This window comes from Mizuhopecten yessoensis, unplaced genomic scaffold (genome assembly GCF_002113885.1).
Source record: "Mizuhopecten yessoensis strain PY_sf001 unplaced genomic scaffold, ASM211388v2 scaffold10007, whole genome shotgun sequence".
NCBI classification, from domain to species: Eukaryota; Metazoa; Mollusca; class Bivalvia; order Pectinida; family Pectinidae; genus Mizuhopecten; species Mizuhopecten yessoensis.
The window spans coordinates 78,529-101,964 of record NW_018408332.1 but is presented as its reverse complement, the minus strand read 5'-3'; the positions used below and the strand labels follow the sequence as shown (position 1 = coordinate 101,964).

At 36.8% G+C, this 23,436-nt stretch overlaps 1 protein-coding gene across 2 annotated transcripts in view; it reads left to right on the top strand.

The window, feature by feature from the left end:
• The window catches only part of LOC110459294 (fibroblast growth factor receptor 3-like), a 43,232-nt gene that overhangs the window by 17,888 nt on the left and 1,908 nt on the right, over window positions 1–23,436 (top strand). For both annotated transcript variants that reach the window (XM_021511476.1, XM_021511477.1), the window contains exons 2-19: window positions 9,333–9,520; window positions 10,187–10,415; window positions 10,754–10,904; window positions 11,048–11,187; window positions 11,456–11,616; window positions 12,215–12,446; window positions 13,805–13,949; window positions 14,178–14,323; window positions 16,172–16,291; window positions 16,998–17,117; window positions 18,615–18,766; window positions 19,203–19,274; window positions 20,049–20,232; window positions 20,772–20,882; window positions 21,576–21,754; window positions 22,266–22,388; window positions 22,861–22,972; window positions 23,208–23,304. In XM_021511476.1, the coding sequence (XP_021367151.1) occupies window positions 9,333–9,520; window positions 10,187–10,415; window positions 10,754–10,904; window positions 11,048–11,187; window positions 11,456–11,616; window positions 12,215–12,446; window positions 13,805–13,949; window positions 14,178–14,323; window positions 16,172–16,291; window positions 16,998–17,117; window positions 18,615–18,766; window positions 19,203–19,274; window positions 20,049–20,232; window positions 20,772–20,882; window positions 21,576–21,754; window positions 22,266–22,388; window positions 22,861–22,972; window positions 23,208–23,304 (2,662 nt within the window). The remainder of the gene's footprint in view (window positions 1–9,332; window positions 9,521–10,186; window positions 10,416–10,753; window positions 10,905–11,047; window positions 11,188–11,455; window positions 11,617–12,214; window positions 12,447–13,804; window positions 13,950–14,177; window positions 14,324–16,171; window positions 16,292–16,997; window positions 17,118–18,614; window positions 18,767–19,202; window positions 19,275–20,048; window positions 20,233–20,771; window positions 20,883–21,575; window positions 21,755–22,265; window positions 22,389–22,860; window positions 22,973–23,207; window positions 23,305–23,436) is intronic.

The following is a 23,436-nucleotide window of genomic DNA, read 5'->3' as shown; positions in this document are numbered from 1 at the left end:
TATATATATATACCTATATGTAAAATAATGTTTCACGGCATACCCCATATAGAATATTATATAAGAAGTATTATTCAATGTTTTTTTAATTGTTTTACAGCCCATGGAAAACTTTACTCATTTAGGGCCAAGTCTATAAAGTATTAAAGATATCTACATATTAAGATATTAAGTATATTTGATATAAACGTGACATTCAAATGTTATATAGTGTTTTATAGATCACGTAAAAATCTTACAAGAACACATTTTGAGAGATATTCGATGACAATTAGTGACGCCACGTTTTGCATTGACAAGACGTTAGACTGGTCAGGTGGCGCAGTGGATAGCGCTCTTGCCTTTTAACAAGGCGGCCGGGGTTCGATTCTCCGATCGGACGTGAAAAGGTATGGGGGTCACCTGCCCGACCACTTGGGTTTCCCCGGTAAGTCCTTTTTCCTCCCACATTAACACCCCGTGACCTTTCATCCTGGCCAAGAAGATTGCTTAATATAAGTTATAAAAACTTGTTTCATAATTGTTGGAAAATTAATAAGTTTATGTATCACGTCGACAGTAAGCGGCCATTTTGTATGCACGTCCTAGATAGATTGTGGAAGAAAACAACTAGTTAGCGAAGTAAAGGTCTCTCAGTAAGGACATATACCGTGTACACCGGCTTATCCTGTTCCGCACCGAACGCTTGTGTTCAGTACAAATGTCTGTGTGGAGATGAGAGTAAATGTTTAGTACAAATGTCTGTGTGGAGATGAGAGTAAATGTTTAGTACACATGTCTGTGTGGAGATGAGAGTAAATGTTTGTTACAAATGTCTGTGTGGAGATGAGAGTAAATGTTTGTTACAAATGTCTGTGTGGAGATGAGAGTAAATGTTTAGTACAAATGTCTGTGTGGAGATGAGAGTAAATGTTTGTTACAAATGTCTGTGTGGAGTTGAGAGTAAGGTTTGTTACAAATGTCTGTGTGGAGATGAGAGTAAATGTTTGTTACAAATGTCTGTGTGGAGTTGAGAGTAAGGTTTGTTACAAATGTCTGTGTGGAGATGAGAGTAAATGTTTAGTACAAATGTCTGTGTGGAGATGAGAGTAAATGTTTGTTACAAATGTCTGTGTGGAGTTGAGAGTAAGGTTTGTTACAAATGTCTGTGTGGAGATGAGAGTAAATGTTTAGTACAAATGTCTGTGTGGAGATGAGAGTAAATGTTTGTTACAAATGTCTGTGTGGAGTTGAGAGTAAGGTTTGTTACAAATGTCTGTGTGGAGATGAGAGTAAATGTTTAGTACACATGTCTGTGTGGAGATGAGAGTAAATGTTTGTTACAAATGTCTGTGTGGAGATGAGAGTAAATGTTTAGTACAAATGTCTGTGTGGAGATGAGAGTAAATGTTTGTTACAAATGTCTGTGTGGAGATGAGAGCAAGGTTTGTTACAAATGTCTGTGTGGAGATGAGAGTAAGGTTTGTTACAAATGTCTGTGTGGAGATGAGAGTAAATGTTTGTTAAGGTGTTGTAAACTATAATAACTATAGGAGACTGACTATAATAACTATAGGAGTTGTATCTGTCACTGTACCGCTATGTTAAGCTGTTGTAGACTGACTATAATAACTATAGGAGTGGTATCTGTCACTGTACCACTATGTTAAGCTGTTGTAGACTGACTATAATAACTATAGGAGTGGTATCTGTCACTATACCGCTATGTTAAGCTGTTGTAGATTGACTATAATAACTATAGGAGTGGAATATGTCACTGTATCGCTATGTGTAGGTGTGCTATATAGCCGTGAGCTAAATTATCAGTCTGGTGTTTAAAATTTAAAGCTTTTATCAAGTGAGATCCTGGTTAGTTTGTCAGTAGACGTAAGTATTTATGAACGGTTTTTGTCCGTGATTTAAGACGACTTTATGTTTATTTTTCATGTAAATACGTACAATTAAAACCCCAACATGTGTTGAGAATCATAACCAAAATGTTTGAGGCGGTAAATTTTCGAGTAGATAGAAATTCAATCTTTTTTTCCTTTTTTGAGTTTGTCAAGATGACGATGCTGAAGCTTATACATCATACATGTAGTAAACGTATGTGTGTATACTTGTGTAACTGATATGCGTTATGGAGCCCGCGGGCCAAAATATTGTAGTACAATTAATGTGCCGGACAGCCGATTGTGTTCATGGTCAGTAGTGGTCATCTCAAAAGGTAAAAAGGTAGGCTGTCATTCGTCTCAGGGATACGCTATCAACATGGACATCTCAAATCGCTTAATAATAGGTCTAATTCTCTTTTTAAATTCAGCGTTTTGTGAAAGGGTCAAGGTCATCGCAAAGGGAATATTGCCATTTATATATAATCGTGAAACAACAATCTGAAATTTTATTTCAAATTGAAAGAATATATAACGAGCACGGATTGTTAGACAGTCTCTCAAACAGTCAATGAGACGTTTTGGTATTCTTATTTCAGGTCAGGGAAACATGGGAGACAACATTTTTTTAAAAGTCATTTGGGAACGTCTCAAAAGGCTTGCTTGTTTATCGAGATAGGGGTCATCTCAACAGATTGAAAATCACAAAGTTTTACTATCTGCAAAGATCAAAACTGTTCAGTGTGATAAAAAGTCTTAATAAAGTTAAAAATAATATCAAAGGTTTGCAACATCAGCAAAGAACGATTCCTTGTGTATACGGTGTAGGTACGGTGCGAGATATTGTAGATATTTTAGTAAACGCATGCACCAAATTATTCCAGACATGATAAGCTTCCTTCTTTAATGCAAATGTTGAAAGCAATATTGTTGAGAAGTATTTAGAAATTTTGTAACTTCCTGTCTTATAGTGTTGATTTCATTTATTTACGTGCAACTTTAATCCGCCGTAGATCTCTTATCTAGCAACAAGTATGTTAAACTAAACGTGTTCTGACTGATGTATGTTATGTAATTATATGTAAGCTACACGGATACTCGTGGTGCTTGCTGGAGTTATTTCCCTTGAATTAACGAATATTTTCTAATTATGAACGTTTGAGTGTAACTGATGTACCTGTCGAATGTGTCCTCGTAAATTACTACAACTCACCGTTGTTGACGTCATACCATTAGTCTACGACTACTATTGACTACTAAAACTGCTAAAACAAGTTCAAACTATCTTCAGTGTTTTCTCCAGAAAGGGCAGGGATTGTGTACATACCCCCATACATTGCTATATTCTTCCTTTATCACACTACCAATGCCTTCCATCTTCATTAAACTAATAGAAAACACTGCCTTTAGTATCACATGTTTCTTGACGTCGAACACCTTCGTATAATAACAATTAAAAACATTTTAGTCTCATCGTAAATGACTATAAAACAAGTTGAAACTTCCTTTAGTATGACATGGTTTTTGACGTCGAACTCCGTTGTATAACAACGTTTTAAAAAATTAAGGAAAGTTTATGAAAATGTCATTTTGTCGTATTTCGAGTTTTCTAATGCTTAAACATTTGTGATCTCCAATAGCATGCGCACGCTACTTTGTGTAGGACGTTTTGATGGGAGATATCACTGATTATTCGCCAGATTAGCAGAAACCAATCGAAGTGGCAGGCGAATTGGTTTCATGTTAATCCCAAGACAATTTTTAATTTGTGTCTATGACAACCAGGTGTGGTATACCACGTGTAATTGACTGCTTTATATAGAATGTCGTATTTAATGGACCACAGAACTTCCGTCCAGGAAATATTACCATGTCCTATGCCTCTACATGTCTCTAGTGTAATGTGGTACATTTGTATTTCAGTTATGACTTCAAAACTGGTTTTATTATGACGTCAAAATCGTTCATTTAAGACGTTAATACCATGGCAACATGAATGACGTGATAGACTGTATCATGATGATGAAAGTCACTCGATTTATAGCTATGAAATAGAAACTTATTTAATATCCTGCAAGTCGCAATTATAACAAAGCACACGTTTTTCGTATCGATTTAATTTGTTGCATCACAAAAAGTTTTCTAGACTCGGTGATAATAAGAAACAAAAGCTTAATGCGTAGTAATGTTTAAAGCTGTATGTTTGTCTGCCTACCTGGCTAACACTGACGGACTGTAGGGCCTGAGTAAATACAGACCTGGAATATACCAGGCTGTTACGACCATTTAAAAGTTATAAATCCGTATGATTAATTATATAAGTTTAGCAGGAACAAAAAAATGCACGACCAGTTCTGGGTTCGAATCCGCGAGCCTTCGAAATTTAGACGGATGCTCTACCACTGGAGCTACCTGGTCGCCGACGATCGACACAGTCTAGTTCCACTGCATTAGTAAAATAAATCGCCGTTGTCCAAATTCTGAAAACATATCTGTTAAATCTTTACTTCTGAATGTTTATTTATTTCATGTTTCTATGTATAGTTCTTTTCTTATTGATGACCGCGTCTTCCTACATTATGACCTAAGATGAAGTAAGGAGGTGAATTCAAAAACAAACGGAAATATCTTTATCTGATGAAGAGTGGTTGTGTTTGTTACTGAGCACCACAGCTTAAGCAATCAAAAACATCATGTCTATACAGGTATATTAAGACAATTACTCGATTTAGTCCAAAACAAAATCTCGTGACTGAAAAATACGAAAATAACGATTGTTTGGTATATCCGAGTACTTTGTGAGTCACAATCATAAGAGGGTACATTGTAAAATCGGTGTGAACTGCACGCGGTATTGTGTAACAGGCCCAGATAACACTCCCACAGTGATGGTATATATATTTATAGATGGGTATGGTACCATTATAAGGATTAAGTATATCGTTATAAGCTGTATATCTCTAAAGGTGGGGCTGGGTTTGACCATTGCGTTCCCAATGTGATGTCATTTCTCATCTGAGGATAGTATTGAGACGACGGATTTTGTTTTTGTTTTTGTATTGTTTTACAGCCCATCGACAACTCAGGTCATATAGTGCCAAACACCTAGAACTAAAACAAACAAATACTCCAAACCTAAACGGAAATGTTGAAGTGCTTTAAGTACATAACAAAAATGAATGGCAAACGAAGTGGTTGTAAAACATGATATCACATCTTGTTGTACGATCATTTGAATGTAAATAATCCTGTGCTAATTACACAGAAATCGCCCCAAATAATGTTTTACTCGGGTTACGTGATACGAATATTACGTTTTTGTCTAAAATCGGCGCACCCGGTCATAAAATGTTTGACAGTAAATTGCTGGTGTCGATTATGTGCTAATTTAAGATCAACAAATATTATTGAATTATGCCATTTTTGTGGTATTTTACATAATGACTGTATAACACATACAGTAATCCATTGTACAAAAACTGAAAGTCTTAGAGACGATCTATGGTGTCTTATAAGTACGGCTTTTGATATAGAACTTGGCGTGTTCTTATCCTCTTTGTCTGATTATGATTTAATTCATGCATTACTAGGGGTAGCCTTCCCCACATATTAAGCTCAACTGATTATGTAACCATTGTACTGCATAATGCTATTTTTATTGGCAAAATGTTGCTGTTGTATCTAGCTAATTATTATTTTTTCTCTCTTATTTTGTGTGTGTTTATGTGTGGGTAAGCCTGAGAAGACCTTGTTGGTAGGGCTTTCCCCAACCCTTGGAAACCTCAGGATTCCCAGGCATTCTAATTATTTTGTATGATTTGCTGTTCTTTCTGTATTTACTAAACTAATTCAAGTTTCATTAACTTCTCTCTTCATCTCTGTAGTTAACTGATGTATTTATGTGCATGTAAGAATCAATTAATAATATTTGATTTGTATTTTGACTACACTGTATATTTTTGTAACTCTTCAATTTGGAGGAAATAAAGAAATAATAATAATCCTTGTAAACATGTTACCCAGCCCAATGACTGCCTGCAGTATTGGAGTGCAATTAGGCGAAATGTCCCATGAACTTTGACAGCTCACTTTACTTGATTCGGCTTTCTGAGGCTTAGTGAGTTGTTGTCAGCGGCTTAGAGTCGATAAACCGGTAATTAGCATTCTTTGCTTGACAAAGGAAACAAACGTTTTCGAAAGCTCGCAAAATAAGTTTTCAATTCCTGTTTGTGTTCAAAACAAACTTAGCATTTGTTATTCACACCGAACAGATGAATCCTATTTCGGTCATTATACCACTTTTCCCATACAAAAGGGAATCAAGAGGGCCGTAACTATATCAGTTTTCAACTTTCGTGTTCAACTGCCCGACCACGTGGATTTTCTGCGAGTACTACGGTTTCTTCCCACATTAAGAATCCGTCGCTCTAACATCCAGGCCAACAAAAGTGATTAATATAAGTTGTAATAACTTGTTTCATAATTATTGTAAAAGAAGTAAAGTTAAATATCAGTATACACACGATTGTGTTCTAGTGATTTTATTCTGAAGTTCTTTTCTACTTTCATTGACGTTGGAACTTTTGGTTTATAACTACTTACAAAGAATATCAGTGAAACACTTATTTACAATTCTAATGACTTCCCTTCGTTTACGGGTAGTAAATAGAAAAATCCAACGTAAAACTTCACACGTAAGAAGTAACTTATTAACTTCATTTGTAACTGTTTGTATGGTGCTGGTCTGGTATTATATTGTATGTAAACATTGTAAATACCTCACGTTTGAAACCGATGTGTTGCTAGACTCAATGCAATAGAGAACTTGAACTTGATGTAGACAAAAGTGCCAGGGGTTCACCTCTGATGTAACATTTATATTGACATAAGATCAAATGACAGCATCTGTTTTCAATGTTAAAATAACGTTATGGAAAAGTGACTGTGTACTGAATGATCTTTTGAGGCGACATGGGCAGTAGCGGTTTTTGGCTGATGTGGTGTTCTGAGCTAGCATTGGTCTTCTTGCCCCCTGTGTAACCCTTTTTCGTTTCTCTCATTGATATAGCACTATAAAGTCGGCATCAGATCCGCGCTATCACAAGGAGGCTTACAACCAACATACCCTGTCTCCACCGCGCACAGGCAATCATGCATACACTACACACACGGAGGCCCGTCCTTAAATGGCATTAGCTGTTAATTGGACGTTTAACGTTCCTTTCTGTAGCGACTTTCTAGGCACCTCTGGTCAGCCCGCTGTCAGAATAACATGACTAGGTAGGGTGTCGGACGTTATACCTTGTCTAGATTATGAAGTTTTACGACACTTTAAAATGGTCCTTGTATTCCATTCATCATTACGATCTGCTGTAAATATACAAATGCCAAATGATGAGAACTATAATTACAAGAGAAGAAATTATAAAACAAGTGTAAATAGTAAATACGGTGCTTATTTGAGGGAAATACCAGATTAATTTACTGGCAACAGTTTTATCGTTTTAATAAAACATGCTCTGGCATCTACACTTGTACCGGTGACTAGACTTGAATTGCTAGTTATTCTAAACATGACTCTTGCGTAAACTAAAAGAATCTGCCAGCTCCAGCTCTGACAGGAAACTTTTCTATTTAACGGCAAGTCTGATATAAAATCCAGTTAAAATTCTCCTTTTCTACCTACCACAGAATAGACCAGTCCACTTACCATATTTTGGCATATATTTATTACAGATATTCATCATAGCGGAAAAACTCATGTTGCAGTCGTTTCCATAAAATAGTGTGACGGTGAAAGGGTCGTCGCAGTTACCGATAACAAAGAAAACCCTACTACTCAATGTTTCGAAGGACCGGAAGCCTTCATAGAAGTGTGATATCGCGAGTCTTGCTAGGTGTATTTCCCCGGTGAACAGACCTCTTTTTCATTGAACAGCATTAAACACCATACTCCTAGGTTGCAGTCATTGCCATAAAATAGTGTGACGGTGAAGACAAGAGCGTAGCTAGTATGTCTGGACTCGAGGTCAACACACACACCGTATCATCTGCAGGATAGATATGGTGACTGTGTTGGGACCTCATATAGAAACACTATTACCGATAACAAAGAAACTCAATGTTTCGAGGGACCGGAAGCCTTAATAGAAATGTGATATCGCGAGTCTTGCTAGGTGTATTTCCCCGGTGTACAGACCTCTTTTTCTTTGAACAGCATTCTACACCATACTCCTAGGTAAATAGCGACGACCCTTGCTAGCAGGCTATTGACGGCTTTATTAGTGTGGAACCGTTCGTGTACCCAATACCTATAGTGCCTACTGAACCTGTAACACTCGGAGTATACTACACGACAGTTGTTACAGGGACGGTCACGCCTTACTGTGAACATAATAAAACGTTTAACTACATGTACATAATAACCAACATGGTCGTTTCAATGCAGGTTTGCACTATTTTCCATACCAATGCACCATGTTTTAATTTCGGCATTTAGAATACCACACTTACACAATGACCTGTTAAAACCCGTTAAGTTGTTCACTACATAACACAATCTATATCTGTCGACGACTGGTTCTGCAGCCTCGTTCTGATTATCCGCCTCGAATCAGTAGGTAACAGCAATCATGTCGGCGCCAAGGTAACGACAGAGATACGTCTACAGCGGGTTGAATTAAGTTATTTTAAGGGTACATGCACAGCCATTAAGATGTGTTGATACTGATTTTACCACGCGGGGAGTATTTGTTTGAGAACGAAACTGAGTAGAATCCATAACGAGGTTTTAAGGAATCTTGTACAACGCTTAACGTTTTAAGGATCCTTGTCCCATTTCAGACAAACACAACAGATTTCCGTTGTAGTTTTGTTGTGTGTAAAGTTATCTCCCTTATCTTCTGTTTTGGATGTTACTGTAGTGCGACCTAGCTATACTACTTCCGATGATCCGGTCGATCGGTTGGTGGTCACACTGGACGATAGTTCATGGATAACCGTTATCCGCATTTACATATGGCATATGCTTTCACATAAATCTGGTATGACAAACATCGAAAACATATTAGGTTACGTAAGTAAACAAAGCACAAGTAAACATAAAAGCTTGTTACGTAGTACTTTGATATCCTGACTATACATGTATGTTTAATTCAGAGCAAATCAGACCTGTCTTCATATGGGACTTCCTGGGGGTAGACCGAAGCCAATCGAATTGGTGCTTATATGTGAACGTCAAAGATAGATTTGAACCAATCAAAGATGTCCTTATGTGTGGCGCTCTGAGGTACATTACTGCCAACCATATCCATTCTAGTAGTCTGAGGTAATGAAACCTAATCAAATACACACTTGAGGTCGACAACAGCCAATCAAACAAGCTTAGATTTTTCTTGGCTTATCAAAATTCTCTGAGGTTGATAAACGGAAGGCTTTTACAATCGAGTTTCTATTTTACAGTTGTCGTCCTTGGAATTGCCATAGTGCTAGTATGCGGGCGACGGCGGGCAGGTGGCGCGACCGGCGACGATGGAGAGAACATACCTTTTCTGAAGGTAACAGATCCGGATACAATGGAATACAGGGTAGATAATGGAACCAACGTCACGATCACGTGTACGGGCAGGAACCTAGGCAGCGATTACAAGGTACGCACTGTGATATATAAAGTCACTATACAAAACGACAATATAACCTACAGTCTAGCAGATGGACGTGAGTGTTGAAGAACTTCGTTAAGATTTGGTTTTCTTCTATCTGTTCGTTTTTTATTTGCGTTTTGGTTTTTGGTTTAACGTCCGCTCAACAGTTAAGGGCAATGAAGACGGGTGCCTCGGGATCCACTGATGCAATGAAACGAATAGGGAAGTGTTAACAAGACTAAACATTGTTGCAATATGGCGTATTGGGGGCATTTCCAAATACCAATTGGAAAATTGAACTGAAACTGAAATAATGTTGTTTAAATGCTTTTGCCATGTGCTCCCTATAAAGGCTAATCGAAATTTCCTGGCCACCTTATTGGCTGGTGTGTTATCTAGATATTTAGTTTTTAAATACGAAATTAACGAGATGCAACAGATGAAAATTCGACCAAGTCTATTTTGAAATTTAATCCAGTGGTCAGTCACTACAAGTATAAAATCAGAACTCTTGTAACGTGCGGGCGGTTACCATCCAACTACTGACCACGCTCGACGTTGCTGACCTAGTGAGCGGGTCCCCCCGTTATACCGCATCACTGGAAAAGCGAGCTTGCCAGTAAGGCAGTATCTCCACCTAATATACCTTTGCTGTTACACTCTTTTTTTCAGGTTGGTTGGTCCGTTAAGACACGAGTTGGACTAAAGACCATCACCAGTGCGGCGGAGAAAACGCCGTACGATCCGAACAAGTATCTTGTGTCCAGTTCTTTATCCAGTGACGGAGACAAGTTTCTATTGACTGTGACGTCCGTCACACAGGAAGACACTGGCATGTACATGTGCTCAACATTCCACGGCGGCCGTATGCTAGAAGGCGCGGTCAAAGTTGTGATAGAAGGTAGGATCTATTTGAGATATCGCTAATAACGATAAATATGATAATGAATTAATTAAAAACAAATAAAAAACAAAAACAATGTATTATTCTTGTTGTTTGGATCGCTATTTTTCGTCATGTTGATTTACTCTAACGAAAACGGAACGCACTTAACTTCCGCATGTTAATGTGTGTCTAGTCGTTAACCTGTTGTTTCGTCCGGTTTGTTGCCGAAGGAAAGCGATAATTAACAATATCATAATCTTCATTATTTTGTAACGAAACGGAGAATGAACGTATTGTTAATTCTAAACGAGAAAGAAACCATCATCATTTTGCCTTCCTGTTTTCTCTTACAGATATTCCATTCCTGGAAATGTCTCCTCACAAGTTATCGGCTCTTATCGGCAACGATACGAGTCTTTCGTGTGGGGCTATAGCCGTACCACCGATCCAGAAAATTGTCTGGAAAAGGAACAACGAGATAATCACGAACGGCACAGACGACAGGTCAGTCGCAACTCTTCGTCTCTTTACCCTGGTTTACATCAAACATCAGGATTTTCATCTTCTTTGTATAATGCTAACCAAACGAGAATGAGGACCAACTAGTCGAACAATCATCAACGTAATGCTATTTTTGTTTGTTTCAGATTTTTCATTTCTAATCGCGGCATTGCTGTGATTGTGAGCAGGCTGCTGATCTTAAATGTGACAAGTAATGATGAGACCATCTACACGTGTGTCTTCACCAACGACAAGGGGTCCTCTAGCAAAAATGTGTCACTGCAAAGTAAGTTCTTTAATAAAACAAGAGAGTAATTAATGACTTAAACGTTTGTTTAGTTAGGGTTTAACGTTTCCTAAAATCTAAGACCATATGAAGACGGAAGTCTTGGACGACGCCGCCGTTAATCAACGTGAACAAATATAACCTTTAGAAAGAATTCTTATGGTTTTATTTGCAGACATTTTCTAAATATAAACTTTTAAGTTTACAACTCGTACAACTGTAGCCATATCTGTAGAGAAAAGTGGTTTTTTTTTGTTTTTTTTTCCAGCGTTGACAAATATTTCAATGGAGAACTTCCCATCAAGCGATATGAGCGGTGGTAAAACGGCTAAGATCATTGAGCCGAGTCCGTATTTCTCCAACGTTGTTGTACAGGGGACACTCCGAGTCACGTGTCTCGTCACAGGATTTCCTCATCAGCCCATGAAGGTAATATGTGTCACCTTACCGTAATAGGTTATTGAACAGCAAACAGAAGCAATTATTTTTTGTTTGTTTAATAACAGGGTTGCTATACGTACTGGGGAGTTAAAATGCCGGTCAAGGTAAACTTTGATCTGTTTCGATTGACATTTATTGGCAAAAACATAAAGCGCAAAAACTTGCTGGCATTCATCTGGGAATTGAACGACATTTTTTTCAATGTTCATGTCGGCATGAACGCACTTTTAAATCATACCGATTTACATTCATACCGGTATGAATATTGAAAAGTACTGTTCAGTACATATATTTACATTCTAAATTTGATTATGACTATGAATGCAACTCGAATGAAGTTTCTAATGTTACCCGGTAAGGTACGCCGAGTAATGAGGAAACGTCAACGCCTGTCTATGGGTCCCTACCTAATTCCGGTGATTGAAATGTAAAAGAAAAAGAAACTCTCATGCCGAGGGATGTAGGATAGGGAAATTCCACCTTCCGCAAACCTCGGGTTTCACCCAGTTTGAAAAACTCTGTAGAGGAATTTCCTTTTTTTTAATTTTATTTACGACAGCGTTAAGTTCACGAATCCTTTTTGTAGATGAACTGGATTATCCTAAGTTTCGTAGGAAATCATGTATTACGCATTCAAGATTCCGAAGAGAGACGATATGATGGCGTCACAATCTCCACCTACGTCATGGAGAACTCGACCGGGTTTTATTACAATCTCATGTACAATCCGGTCATGTACAACAACACCGGAAGTTACACATGTGAAGTTCCGCATCACAACGGCGTCAGTAAGGACAGCATCAACATAACTGTAACAGGTAGGCAAAGTGAAAGTAGACAAACTGTAACACCTAGGAAAAGAGAAAGTAGACAAACTGAAAGAGGTAGGCAAAGATAAAGTAGACAAACTGTAACATCTAGGCAAAGTGCAATTAGACAAACTGTAACATGTAGGGAAAGAGAACGTAGACAAACTGTAATATGTAGCCAAAGAGAACGTAGACAAACTGTAACACCTAGGCAAAGAAAAAGTAGACAAACTGTAACATGTAGGCAAAGAGAAAGTAGACAAACTGTAACATGTAGGGAAAGAGAACGTAGACAAACTGTGATATGTAGCCAAAGAGAACGTAGACAAACTGTAACAGGTAGGCAAAGATAAAGTAGACAAACTGTAACATCTAGGCAAAGAGAAAGTAGACAAACTATAACATGTAGGCAAAGAGAAAGTAGACAAACTGTAACATGTAGTCAAAGATAAAGTAGACAAACTGTAACATGTAGGCAAAGATAAAGTAGTCAAACTGTAATATGTAGACAAAGATAAAGTAGACAAACTATAACATGTAGGCAAAGAGAAAGTAGACAAACTGTAACATGATGGCAAAGATAAAGTAGACAAACCTTAACATGTAGGCAAAGATAAAGTAGACAAACTATAACATGTAGGCAAAGATAAAGGAGACAAACTGTAATATGTAGTGAAAGAGAAAGAAGACAAACTGTAATATGTAGTCAAAGAGAAAGTAGACAAACTGTAACATGTAGGCAAAGATAAAGTAGACATACTATAACATGTAGGCAAAGATAAAGTAGACAAACCTTAACATTTAGGCAAAGATAAAGTAGACAAACTATAACATGTAGGCAAAGATAAAGTTGACAAACTGTAATATGTAGTGAAAGAGAAAGTAGACAAACTGTAATATGTAGTCAAAGAGAAAGTAGGCAAACTGTAACATGTAGGCAAAGAGAAAGTAGACAAACTGCAACATGTAGTCAAAGAGAAAGTAGACAAACTGTAACATGTAGGCAAAGAGAAAGTAGTAAGTCGATATGCTCAACAACAGTTAAGCTAAAGTCATATGAAGGTTTTGTCCAAAGACCATTGCTGGTTCAAGTAAGAATATTCCTAGTATATAACACTGCATGTACTCGTAAGAGTAGTCCCATAAAGGATCGCTGCAGCGTCGGGTTTTCCCTCTGTGACCTCCGTGATCTCTGTGATCTCTGCTAACATAACATCGGAACAAAATCGTGGCATCATCCATGTAAATGTATAGGATGGCAATTGTATCTATGCATTTAGTCCCTCTTTCTCAACACCACCTGTGTGTGATTGTCTCTTGTTATGGGATATTTCATTATTACCATCAATGTTTTTTGTGTGTTGTAGGAACGCCCGTTGTTGTGGCGCCCAAGTTATCGACATATGGACTTCTCGAACAGGAGCTTGTGCTAAAATGCTCGATCTTTGCTACTCCCGCCCCTACGCTTGTGCTGTGGTATTTCGAGGACAAGTTGCTTTCTGCATCATCAAGGTATGTGTAGTGATGTGAGTCAAGCGTTGTCTACATACAATTTATCACAATAGAAATAAATTTAAACCCCAGTTTCCATTTACAATGAGACATTGGATGTTGTGTAAGCAAAATCTAGGATGAAACAAGCATGACTATTTAACTACGGTGACATAGAGGGACGGTGGCAATATAGGGGCATGCTAAATATGTCCTTTTGAATTTAATTCAATTTGGGATTTTTTACAGGATAAGTCATAGCCTGACCAGTGTTAATTCTGTAGAGAAAAACGCCACTCTGACGATTCACTCGCTCACAATGAATGACTTCGGCACGTACACGTGTAAAGCCTACAACAGCAAAGGATATGGAATGGCGGTACAGGTCATACAAGGTCAGTACAGGTCATTGATGGTAATAAAAGGTCAACAATGTTAGTAAAGGTCATTTATTGTTATTACAGAGTATACAAGGTCAGCACATGTCAGTACAGCTCTTTGATGATTTTAACAGGTTTGATTGGTTTTGGTTGTACAGGGTTTAGCGTCCTACTAACAGCCAAGGTCATTTAAGGGCGTGTATTCTGGTACGAAAAGGGTCAGTAGAGGTCACATAGGTCTTACAGGGTTACAGTAAACCCCAGTATCACAGACGGTTTTGTATACCTCGATCTGAGTATGAAGTTACGTTTCTACTTTGGCGTACTGTGGCAGAAAAGTAATACATGGTTACGGCAGGTCGTACCGGGACATTGGAGATCGGAGAGGGCTATTACAGTCAATAATCGTCCATAGTTCGTATAGACTTCATGTAGGTCACATGGGGTCAATGTAAGTCATACAAAGTCAATAAGTATTTACACGGTCAATACCTGTCATACTGGATCTATGTCAATATAAGGCCAGTAGTGGTAATACTAGGTCAATACCTGTCATACTGGATCTCTGTCAATATAAGACCAGTAGTGGTAATACAAGGTCAATACCTGTCATACTGGATCTATGTCAATATAACACCAGTAGTGGTAATACAAGGTCAATACCTGTCATACTGGATCTATGTCAATATAAGACCAGTAGTGGTAATACAAGGTCAATACCTGTCATACTGGATCTATGTCAATATAAGACCAGTAGTGGTAATACAAGGTCAATACCTGTCATACTGGATCTATGTCAATATAAGACCAGTAGTGGTAATACAAGGTCAATACCTGTCATACTGGATCTATGTCAATATAAGACCAGTAGTGGTAATACAAGGTCAATACCTGTCATACTGGATCTATGTCAATATAAGACCAGTAGTGGTAATACAAGGTCAATACCTGTCATACTGGATCTATGTCAATATAAGACCAGTAGTGGTAATACAAGGTCAATACCTGTCATACTGGATCTATGTCAATATAAGACCAGTAGTGGTAATACAAGGTCAATACCTGTCATACTGGATCTATGTCAATATAAGACCAGTAGTGGTAATACAAGGTCAATACCTGTCATACTGGATCTATGTCAATATAAGACCAGTAGTGGTAATACAAGGTCAATACCTGTCATACTGGATCTATGTCAATATAAGACCAGTAGTGGTAATACAAGGTCAATACCTGTCATACTGGATCTATGTCAATATAAGACCAGTAGTGGTAATACAAGGTCAATACCTGTCATACTGGATCTATGTCAATATAAGACCAGTAGTGGTAATACAAGGTCAATACCTGTCATACTGGATCTATGTCAATATAAGACCAGTAGTGGTACCGGTAATACCAGGTCAATTAAGGACATTCAGGTCTGTTTAAATCCTACCGTACAATGTTAGTACAGATGATACACGTTCACTTAATGCTATATAACGTTTTAAATGTTTTATGATTTTTATATTTGACACACGGTAAGAATTCAGAAGAATTTAAAGTGTGTTGATATATGAAGTCATCATGGTCATAAAAACGTTATAACCATAACATTAATTATATTTGATGCTTGCATGCAGATATCCGTTTTATTCATTGACAAAACCCCCCAAAAAAATGAAAAAACAAATGCACAACATATTTATATTTTAATAACCTCGTTTTGATCAAGAATTTGATTTGCATTTACCATGTTTGTTGTAAACCTACACAGTTCCCACAAGCTGATTACAAACTAGAATATGTTATACGATATCGGTTAAGGATACACGTATGAAGTTTATACCTATTCTATCTGTTACTATTGTTACCTTTCAGATGTTGACGAGTGTAGCTTTGATCACGGGTGTGATCACGACTGTATCAATGGGTTAGGGACACACACGTGTACATGTGGTAATGGATACAAACTAAATGCTGACGGTCAAACGTGTGAAGGTAAGACCCCATTGATTACGTTAGGGCATCAGCTTGGCGTTTTATTTTCACTACATTGGATCCTATTAAAGGATATTTAGCTCAAAAAAACATATGTTGTAACAAAAAAATGTTTATCTCAAAACATAACTTGTTTATTTCAATACAAAACGTGCTTATCTCAACATGTAATATTTATCGCAACTCATAACATGTTAATCTCAGCAAAACATATTTATTGCCACACATTTCATGTTTATCTAAACACAAAACATGTTAATTTCAACACAAGACATGGTTATCTCAACACTTAATATGTCAGCTCAACACAAGACATGGTTATCTCAACACTTAATATGTCAGCTCAACACTTGACGTATTTACCTGAACACATAAGACTTTTATCTCAGCATACCATGTTTATCCCAACATACTATATGTTTATCTATACTATATAACACGTTTATCTAAACACATAAGACTTTTATCTCAGAGCATGCCATGTTCATCACAACGTATTATATGTTTATCTTATAGCATAATATGCTTAACTAAACATATAACCTGTTCATCTTAATACATTATTTGTTTATCTGAAAAGGTAACATGTTAAAAGAGATACTCCTTTACAACAATTGCACGTGTTTCAACATGTTTCAACACATACCTTGTTTATTTCACCACATGCCATGATTTTCTCAACACAAACATGTTTTTTTCTCAACAGACGTGAACGAGTGTCAGCTGACAGAGAAGGTAGCTTGTGAACAGGAGTGTACGAACTATAACGGCTCGTTCGTCTGTTCCTGTCACCCAGGCTGGGTCCTAGACGACAATGATAAAACCTGTAAGTAGAGTAATTTATTCTCATCTCAACGTTCATGGCACACTGTGCCAAGTAGACTAAACTTACGTTAAAAACAAAGGAGGCATAATCCCTGAAACAGAATTCCAAGCATCATTCCTTGATATTTAGATTAGCCAATAACATACATTTACATGATAAGACCCATAAATTTAATACATACATTTCACATGATTTGTTACAAATTTGTGACCAAAACAATGATACAAACATGTCAAGTAGTACTTGTGAGATATTTTCTTTGGTTAATATGCAAACCTACATAAACACCGTTAGTAGGCAGGTTATCAATATCTGAACGAAGTCCTTAGTTCTGTACATGCTAGTCCGAGGCTTAGGCCTGTATTCATGAAACTGTTACCAATGCTCATACTCAATACCCAATTTATTGTTCAATGATAATAAAGTCACAATTTGGCAATGATATTGAATAATTTTGGTGGGACATGACGCCGAATACCGGTCTCAATGTTTATGCTTGACTCTTTGTCCATGTTCCATAATTTAAACAGGATTCATCCTTGAGCATGAGTTCGGTTTCATGAATACAATACGGACCCCCATTTCAAAATGATGAACATATTTAGAATTTTGTCTAGCATATTGATGTATATGCTGACAGTTCGTCACATCAATATCGATCTTAGTCAGAAACGACTGATTAAGTAAACTTACTGGCATTCATTGTTATAAAACATGATGCCCTTTTCTGTGGTTCATAGTGGAAGTAAGTATATGTAAGTATCCGCCATTGCCAGTCATGAAGTCTGAAGTAAGTAGGTTAGATTGCCTGCTTGTGTCTGACCATTAAACCGTGTCTTAAAATAATTACTCATGTATATTGCTTATCACTCGTTACTAAAATGTTTACTTGACCGCCTTTTAATTTGTGTAATATGTTTCGATTGAACGATTGAAACAAATGCGGAAGAGATATATTTTTGGGAGGTTGCTACTGTTTTTAAACGCAAAATTACAAATTAAACACTGTATGCTTCGATGATTGTGAAATCATTTAATTAGTTTAATTAAAAAGATGCATTTACCATATCTCATCAGCTTACTGCAAACAAAACATACCAAATAGTCAAAATAAAGCCAATTTAGAAAAAAGTGATGTTTGACAATATCCCAAAGAAATATATTTAAAATAACATTAATGTATTAAAATGTAAGATACCTGTCATTCGTCCGTGACGCTGACGATAACAGCAAAATCACCCGGATTTTCATCTAATTTGTTATTCATAAGGTGGGGGATATCTAGCCATAACACAGTTTGTGCCATTTTTCGGGTGTTTGTACATCTGGGAATGGACTCCCTTGCTCACACTCTAATACTGTGAAATATATAACCGGGTATAAATAATTGGGTTTGTGTAATGGAATATCCTACTGTATACCACATTGTATTCTATCCAAATGTATCATAGGTGTCATTGCGTGGAATCAAAATGATCACGTGTTCTACTACTCCAGGTACTAACATGAACGATGAATCCGGTGAAGGTGACGACGAAGCGATAGAAGCGGAGGAGATTTACTCGATCATTGGAGCCACGTCCGGCGCGTTGTTAATCATCATACTGCTTATTCTGTGTGTCGTGTGGTGTCGACGGAGGAAAGAGGAGGTGAGAACTAGTAACACTAAGTTTCCATGGAAAGTTGTGTGGGATTTGGTTTTAAAAACGCTGAATTTGATGTTAAATTTATTTTAAATTGTATTTATCAGTCGGCTAAGTGTAATATTTAACATTTTCCTGTAAAAACATATCTGTTTTGGCGTAGATTATTCTACCAGTATTACAATCTTGACATCAGGAATTATGAATCACATAAAAAGAAAAAAAAGACTTATTAAAAGTTTATAATGAAATTCGATAAATTATTTCATATTAAATTATTTGTAATACATATGCGGGCAGATATTGGATTGGCTATATAAATCATGTTGTAACATTTATGTTCGAAATCGACAGTTGTTGCATACGTAGTCCACTTTAAATAGTTAAATACAGTGACCTAGTTGACGAATTTTAATAATAACTGTGGTTGCTATGACTATAGGAGGAAATGCCAATGAAAGCCGTGTATTCTGTCAACACTGGGTACAGTGGATCAAGCACCGACATGAGCATGGTAGGTAAAAGAATAGGTATTTCTTAGCAACTCTTTTTAACATATAAACTAGTCTTTAACATAATCCTATCTATGTGAAAGTTCGAAAATGATTTTTAATGTATAAATTATTCCAACAAACGTTTTAATCGCCTTTCATTTAAACTTGTGTTTGTTTCACTGTAATAGCTTTCAGATGAAGTCGTCAATGTGATATTAATGTGTACAATGTGATATTAATGTGTACAATGTGATATTAATGTGCACCATGTGATATTAATGTGCACAATGTGATATTAATGGGCACAATGTGATATTAATGTGTACAATGTGGATTACATGTAAAGCATGCAAAGGAATATCGTGGTGAAACTTGACTTATCATCCACGCGTATAAATCCCAAGGCCTGAGTCAACCTGTCGAGATGGAATATCGAAAGGCAATTAATTTACCGGGTCTATTTCACTCACCCTATTTAATCTTACCCTCTTATTTGATAACAATAATCTATGAAGCTAATGTTAATGGGGGGAGGCGTCATAATCGATCTGAAACCAATACTACACTCACGAAGTGTGACATCACTTTGATATCAGAAATATTGTCTCCATTATCAATCTGTTTTGGTTATACATATTTTGTCGATACTTTATGTTAATTCGGTTTTATATCTTTTTTACATTTTCATCTTTTTCATTATATTTCTTTGGTGAATACAAATGACGTGTTCGTGTATATTTTGTTCGGTCATTCGTCATTCAGATCATTTGCTAATGTACATATATAATATTCAGACAAAGTACCACTCAACCAATACGAAGGATACGAAAATAACTCCTGCTGACGAGTTCCCACGTCAGCGACTTCAACTCGGTATCGATCTAGGTCAAGGTCGTTTCGGCAAGGTCATGATGGCGCGTGCTTTGAATGTCTCTGGTATTGGAAAATGGGAAATGGTTGCTGTAAAAACATGTAGAGGTATGTGTTAATTGGAACATGTAGAAATGACGCATATAAAAGTGGAAACCATTTTAGTTGTTAAACCTTATATTTTCTCTTTGATTTATCAGTGTAGCCAATGATGATTCAAATACGTTAACAGGTGGATTCACAAAAAAAGTCGTTTGTTTCTTTTCTTAAACTGCTTGAATAATGAGCAATATTTAAAAAAAAAAAAATGCTGTATGCTGTAAAAAAGATAAAACCTGGATATGTCACGGATAGTTAATTACAAACTTTTATAAGACCTAAGTTTCTGTCAGAAAAAACCCAAAATCTCACTGAGATGTCTGTTGAAGCGAAAATGGGTATTCATTAACATTAGATGGCTGTTAATAGATGTACAGATTGTAAGGTTGAAGCGTAAAATTGGAAGTAGACTGATTGATTAACTCTAAATGTTATAATATAACATCCGCAGCACATGACTACGACATGTTCTGGAATCTGAGTTGCGTTTTGAATGAAGTATGTATATGTATTTATTGCATCTGAACATGTATTTTCCCCCAAACCAGACAGCGCATCTGACTTAGAAAAGGAGGACCTATACCAAGAGCTGGAGATCATGAGGAGTATTGACAAACATCCAAACATTGTCAGCTACCTCGGATGTTGTACTAAACAAGGTAGGCAGACGAATTTGTTAAAATCGTGTATAGAATTGAAGTTTTATCATTACGTCAAACATTGTCAGCTTCTTCGTGTTTATCATTACCTTGTCGACTGCCATGGTCCATTCTGTGGCCGTTATGATGATATAATGTGAAATTTAATCAGCCAATTGATAAACTCATTGGTTAACTGGAAACGTTATGATCATAATAGGCCCAGCATGATCTCCAATCCATTTGCTTGTATAAAGTTTAATACATATATGATAAACAAAACTTCGAGATAAACGGGGTCTTCGAGTTAAAAGAGTTAACGAAGTTCGCCTGTATTGTAAAATATGTTCCATGATGATGATGATGATGATAATTTTGCAAAATATTAAACGAAACCATTGAGAGATACATTATCATGAACTGAAGAGTGATGGTACATGAATTAGAGAGTGAATGTGTTTAAGCGAGTGTACAACTGATCGTATATATATATATATTTATTGTACGTGTATATACTGAAATGACTTGGGACAAATACAAATGCTGGAAAAAAATATGTTAAAACAAAAAGACCTAACGTCTTAAAGCATTTCTTACTTAGAATGTTTTGTCAGGCATATCTGTATCGTTATAGCTTTAAACAAGAAATATATTGGATACTTGTACTAACACCTTCTTTACACACTAATTCACGATGGCGTTGTTACCATACAGATCCCTTGTATATACTTATGGAGTATGTCCCCGGTGGCAACCTCCAGACCCAGCTCCGGAAGTGCCGCCCAAGTCACCTGGCCACCACGAGTGAAGAGGTCACTACACCAACTGTCAAGGAGCTTGAGACACACGCCCTCCATATTGCTAAGGGAATGGTGTATCTTTCCTCGATTGGGGTATGTGGAAGTTTAAGTCAAAAAAGGACCAAATACTTAATCTTTGAAACCTAAACAACCGAGGGTTATATTCAATTGTGTGAAAGCAAGTAGCTGTATTGTCATACATGATTACATAAGTAAAGAACTAAAGGACATACTACTGGTTTGCTCGTTTCTTACAGCATTCCTTTTTTCTTTCTTCAGTGTTTAGAATATTCTCCGCCACATTCATAAAATGTATATGTTCTGTATGGTGTCCATGCTTATCTTTAATATAATCATAGTTCAAGTGATTTAACTGTCGGTTGTTTTCGGGTTTGTTTTCTTTTTTTCTGGAGTTCGAAGCCAACATATGATCAATATTCTTTTACTGACGTACGCTATTGGTTCATTTACGAACAACAATACTTTATGTCGTTTCAAGCTTATTAGTAATAGTTAATCGCCTGTTTTTAAGTATATATGTTTTGCCCGGTTGTGGGTATATTAACAATGCCCCCATCTCATGCTGTACCATTCACTTTATCAGATCATCCATCGAGACCTAGCGGCGAGGAATATTTTAGTGGGCCCAAACAGAGTATGCAAGATCTGTGATTTTGGTCTGGCGAGGGATGTGGAGGGCTCGGATATGTATGAGCGTACATCTAAGGTATGTTTCTGTTCCAATAATATATACTAATGTTGGTACTTTATTGTTACAATACTGTATTCTATTGTTGGTACTTTACTGTTCGTACAACAATCATTTACCAGAATATAGCATATACATATCGCCATAATGTGTAACAAAAGTATCCATATTTATAACCTTTAGCATAAATAATTCCAAATACATATACTGTGAGTTTTTGTTTAGACTTGATTGAGAACTTGCTTAGGATGATACACTGTTGTAGTCAGTTAAGAGTCGTACAGTAAATATTGATCTATTATTTTCATACGGATAGAGTGTAAATCGTTTCTTGATATATCGTTTTAAGTCCGACTCGATTCTAGATTCACTCAATATTATGATGAATGCATTACCAGTATGTATCAACAGCTTAATAACATTTTATGAATCCGTCATGCTTCAAATATGACATTGTATTTTATTACCAACGATTTATCATAAATTGTAGGGCCCTTCTCCTATCCGATGGATGGCGCCCGAGTCTCTGTCAGACCAGTGTTTCACTCGGAAGAGCGACGTCTGGTCGTTCGGAGTTCTCTTCTGGGAGATCGTTACCTTAGGTATGTCATTTTTAAGACCAATAACATGCATGGTTAAGTAAAATCTAGAACTAATTCTGTCTGTATATGGCTCAGAGTCCAGTGTCAGGGCTTTTGGTAGAACATGAAATAAAAATCACAAGTTATTCTTTTGACCGTTATTTCAGCAGTTTAGTTAAATTATGAAATATTCGAAAAATATTTTAAAATAAAATGTTAAGTGTTATGTAAACAATATGATGGAATTTATTTGCAGGTGCAACGCCCTACCCTGGTATGACGGCAAGGGAGGTAATTAAGACAGTGCTAATCGGGAAATGGTTACAGCGTCCCCTTCACTGTAAACAAGAGTTGTAAGTATATAGAGATAATAGTCTTTGAGGGTACTACTTTATCAACAAGAGTTGTAAGGATATAGAGATAATAGTCTTTGAGGGTACGACTGTATCAACAAGAGCTGTAAGGATATAGAGATACTAGTCTTT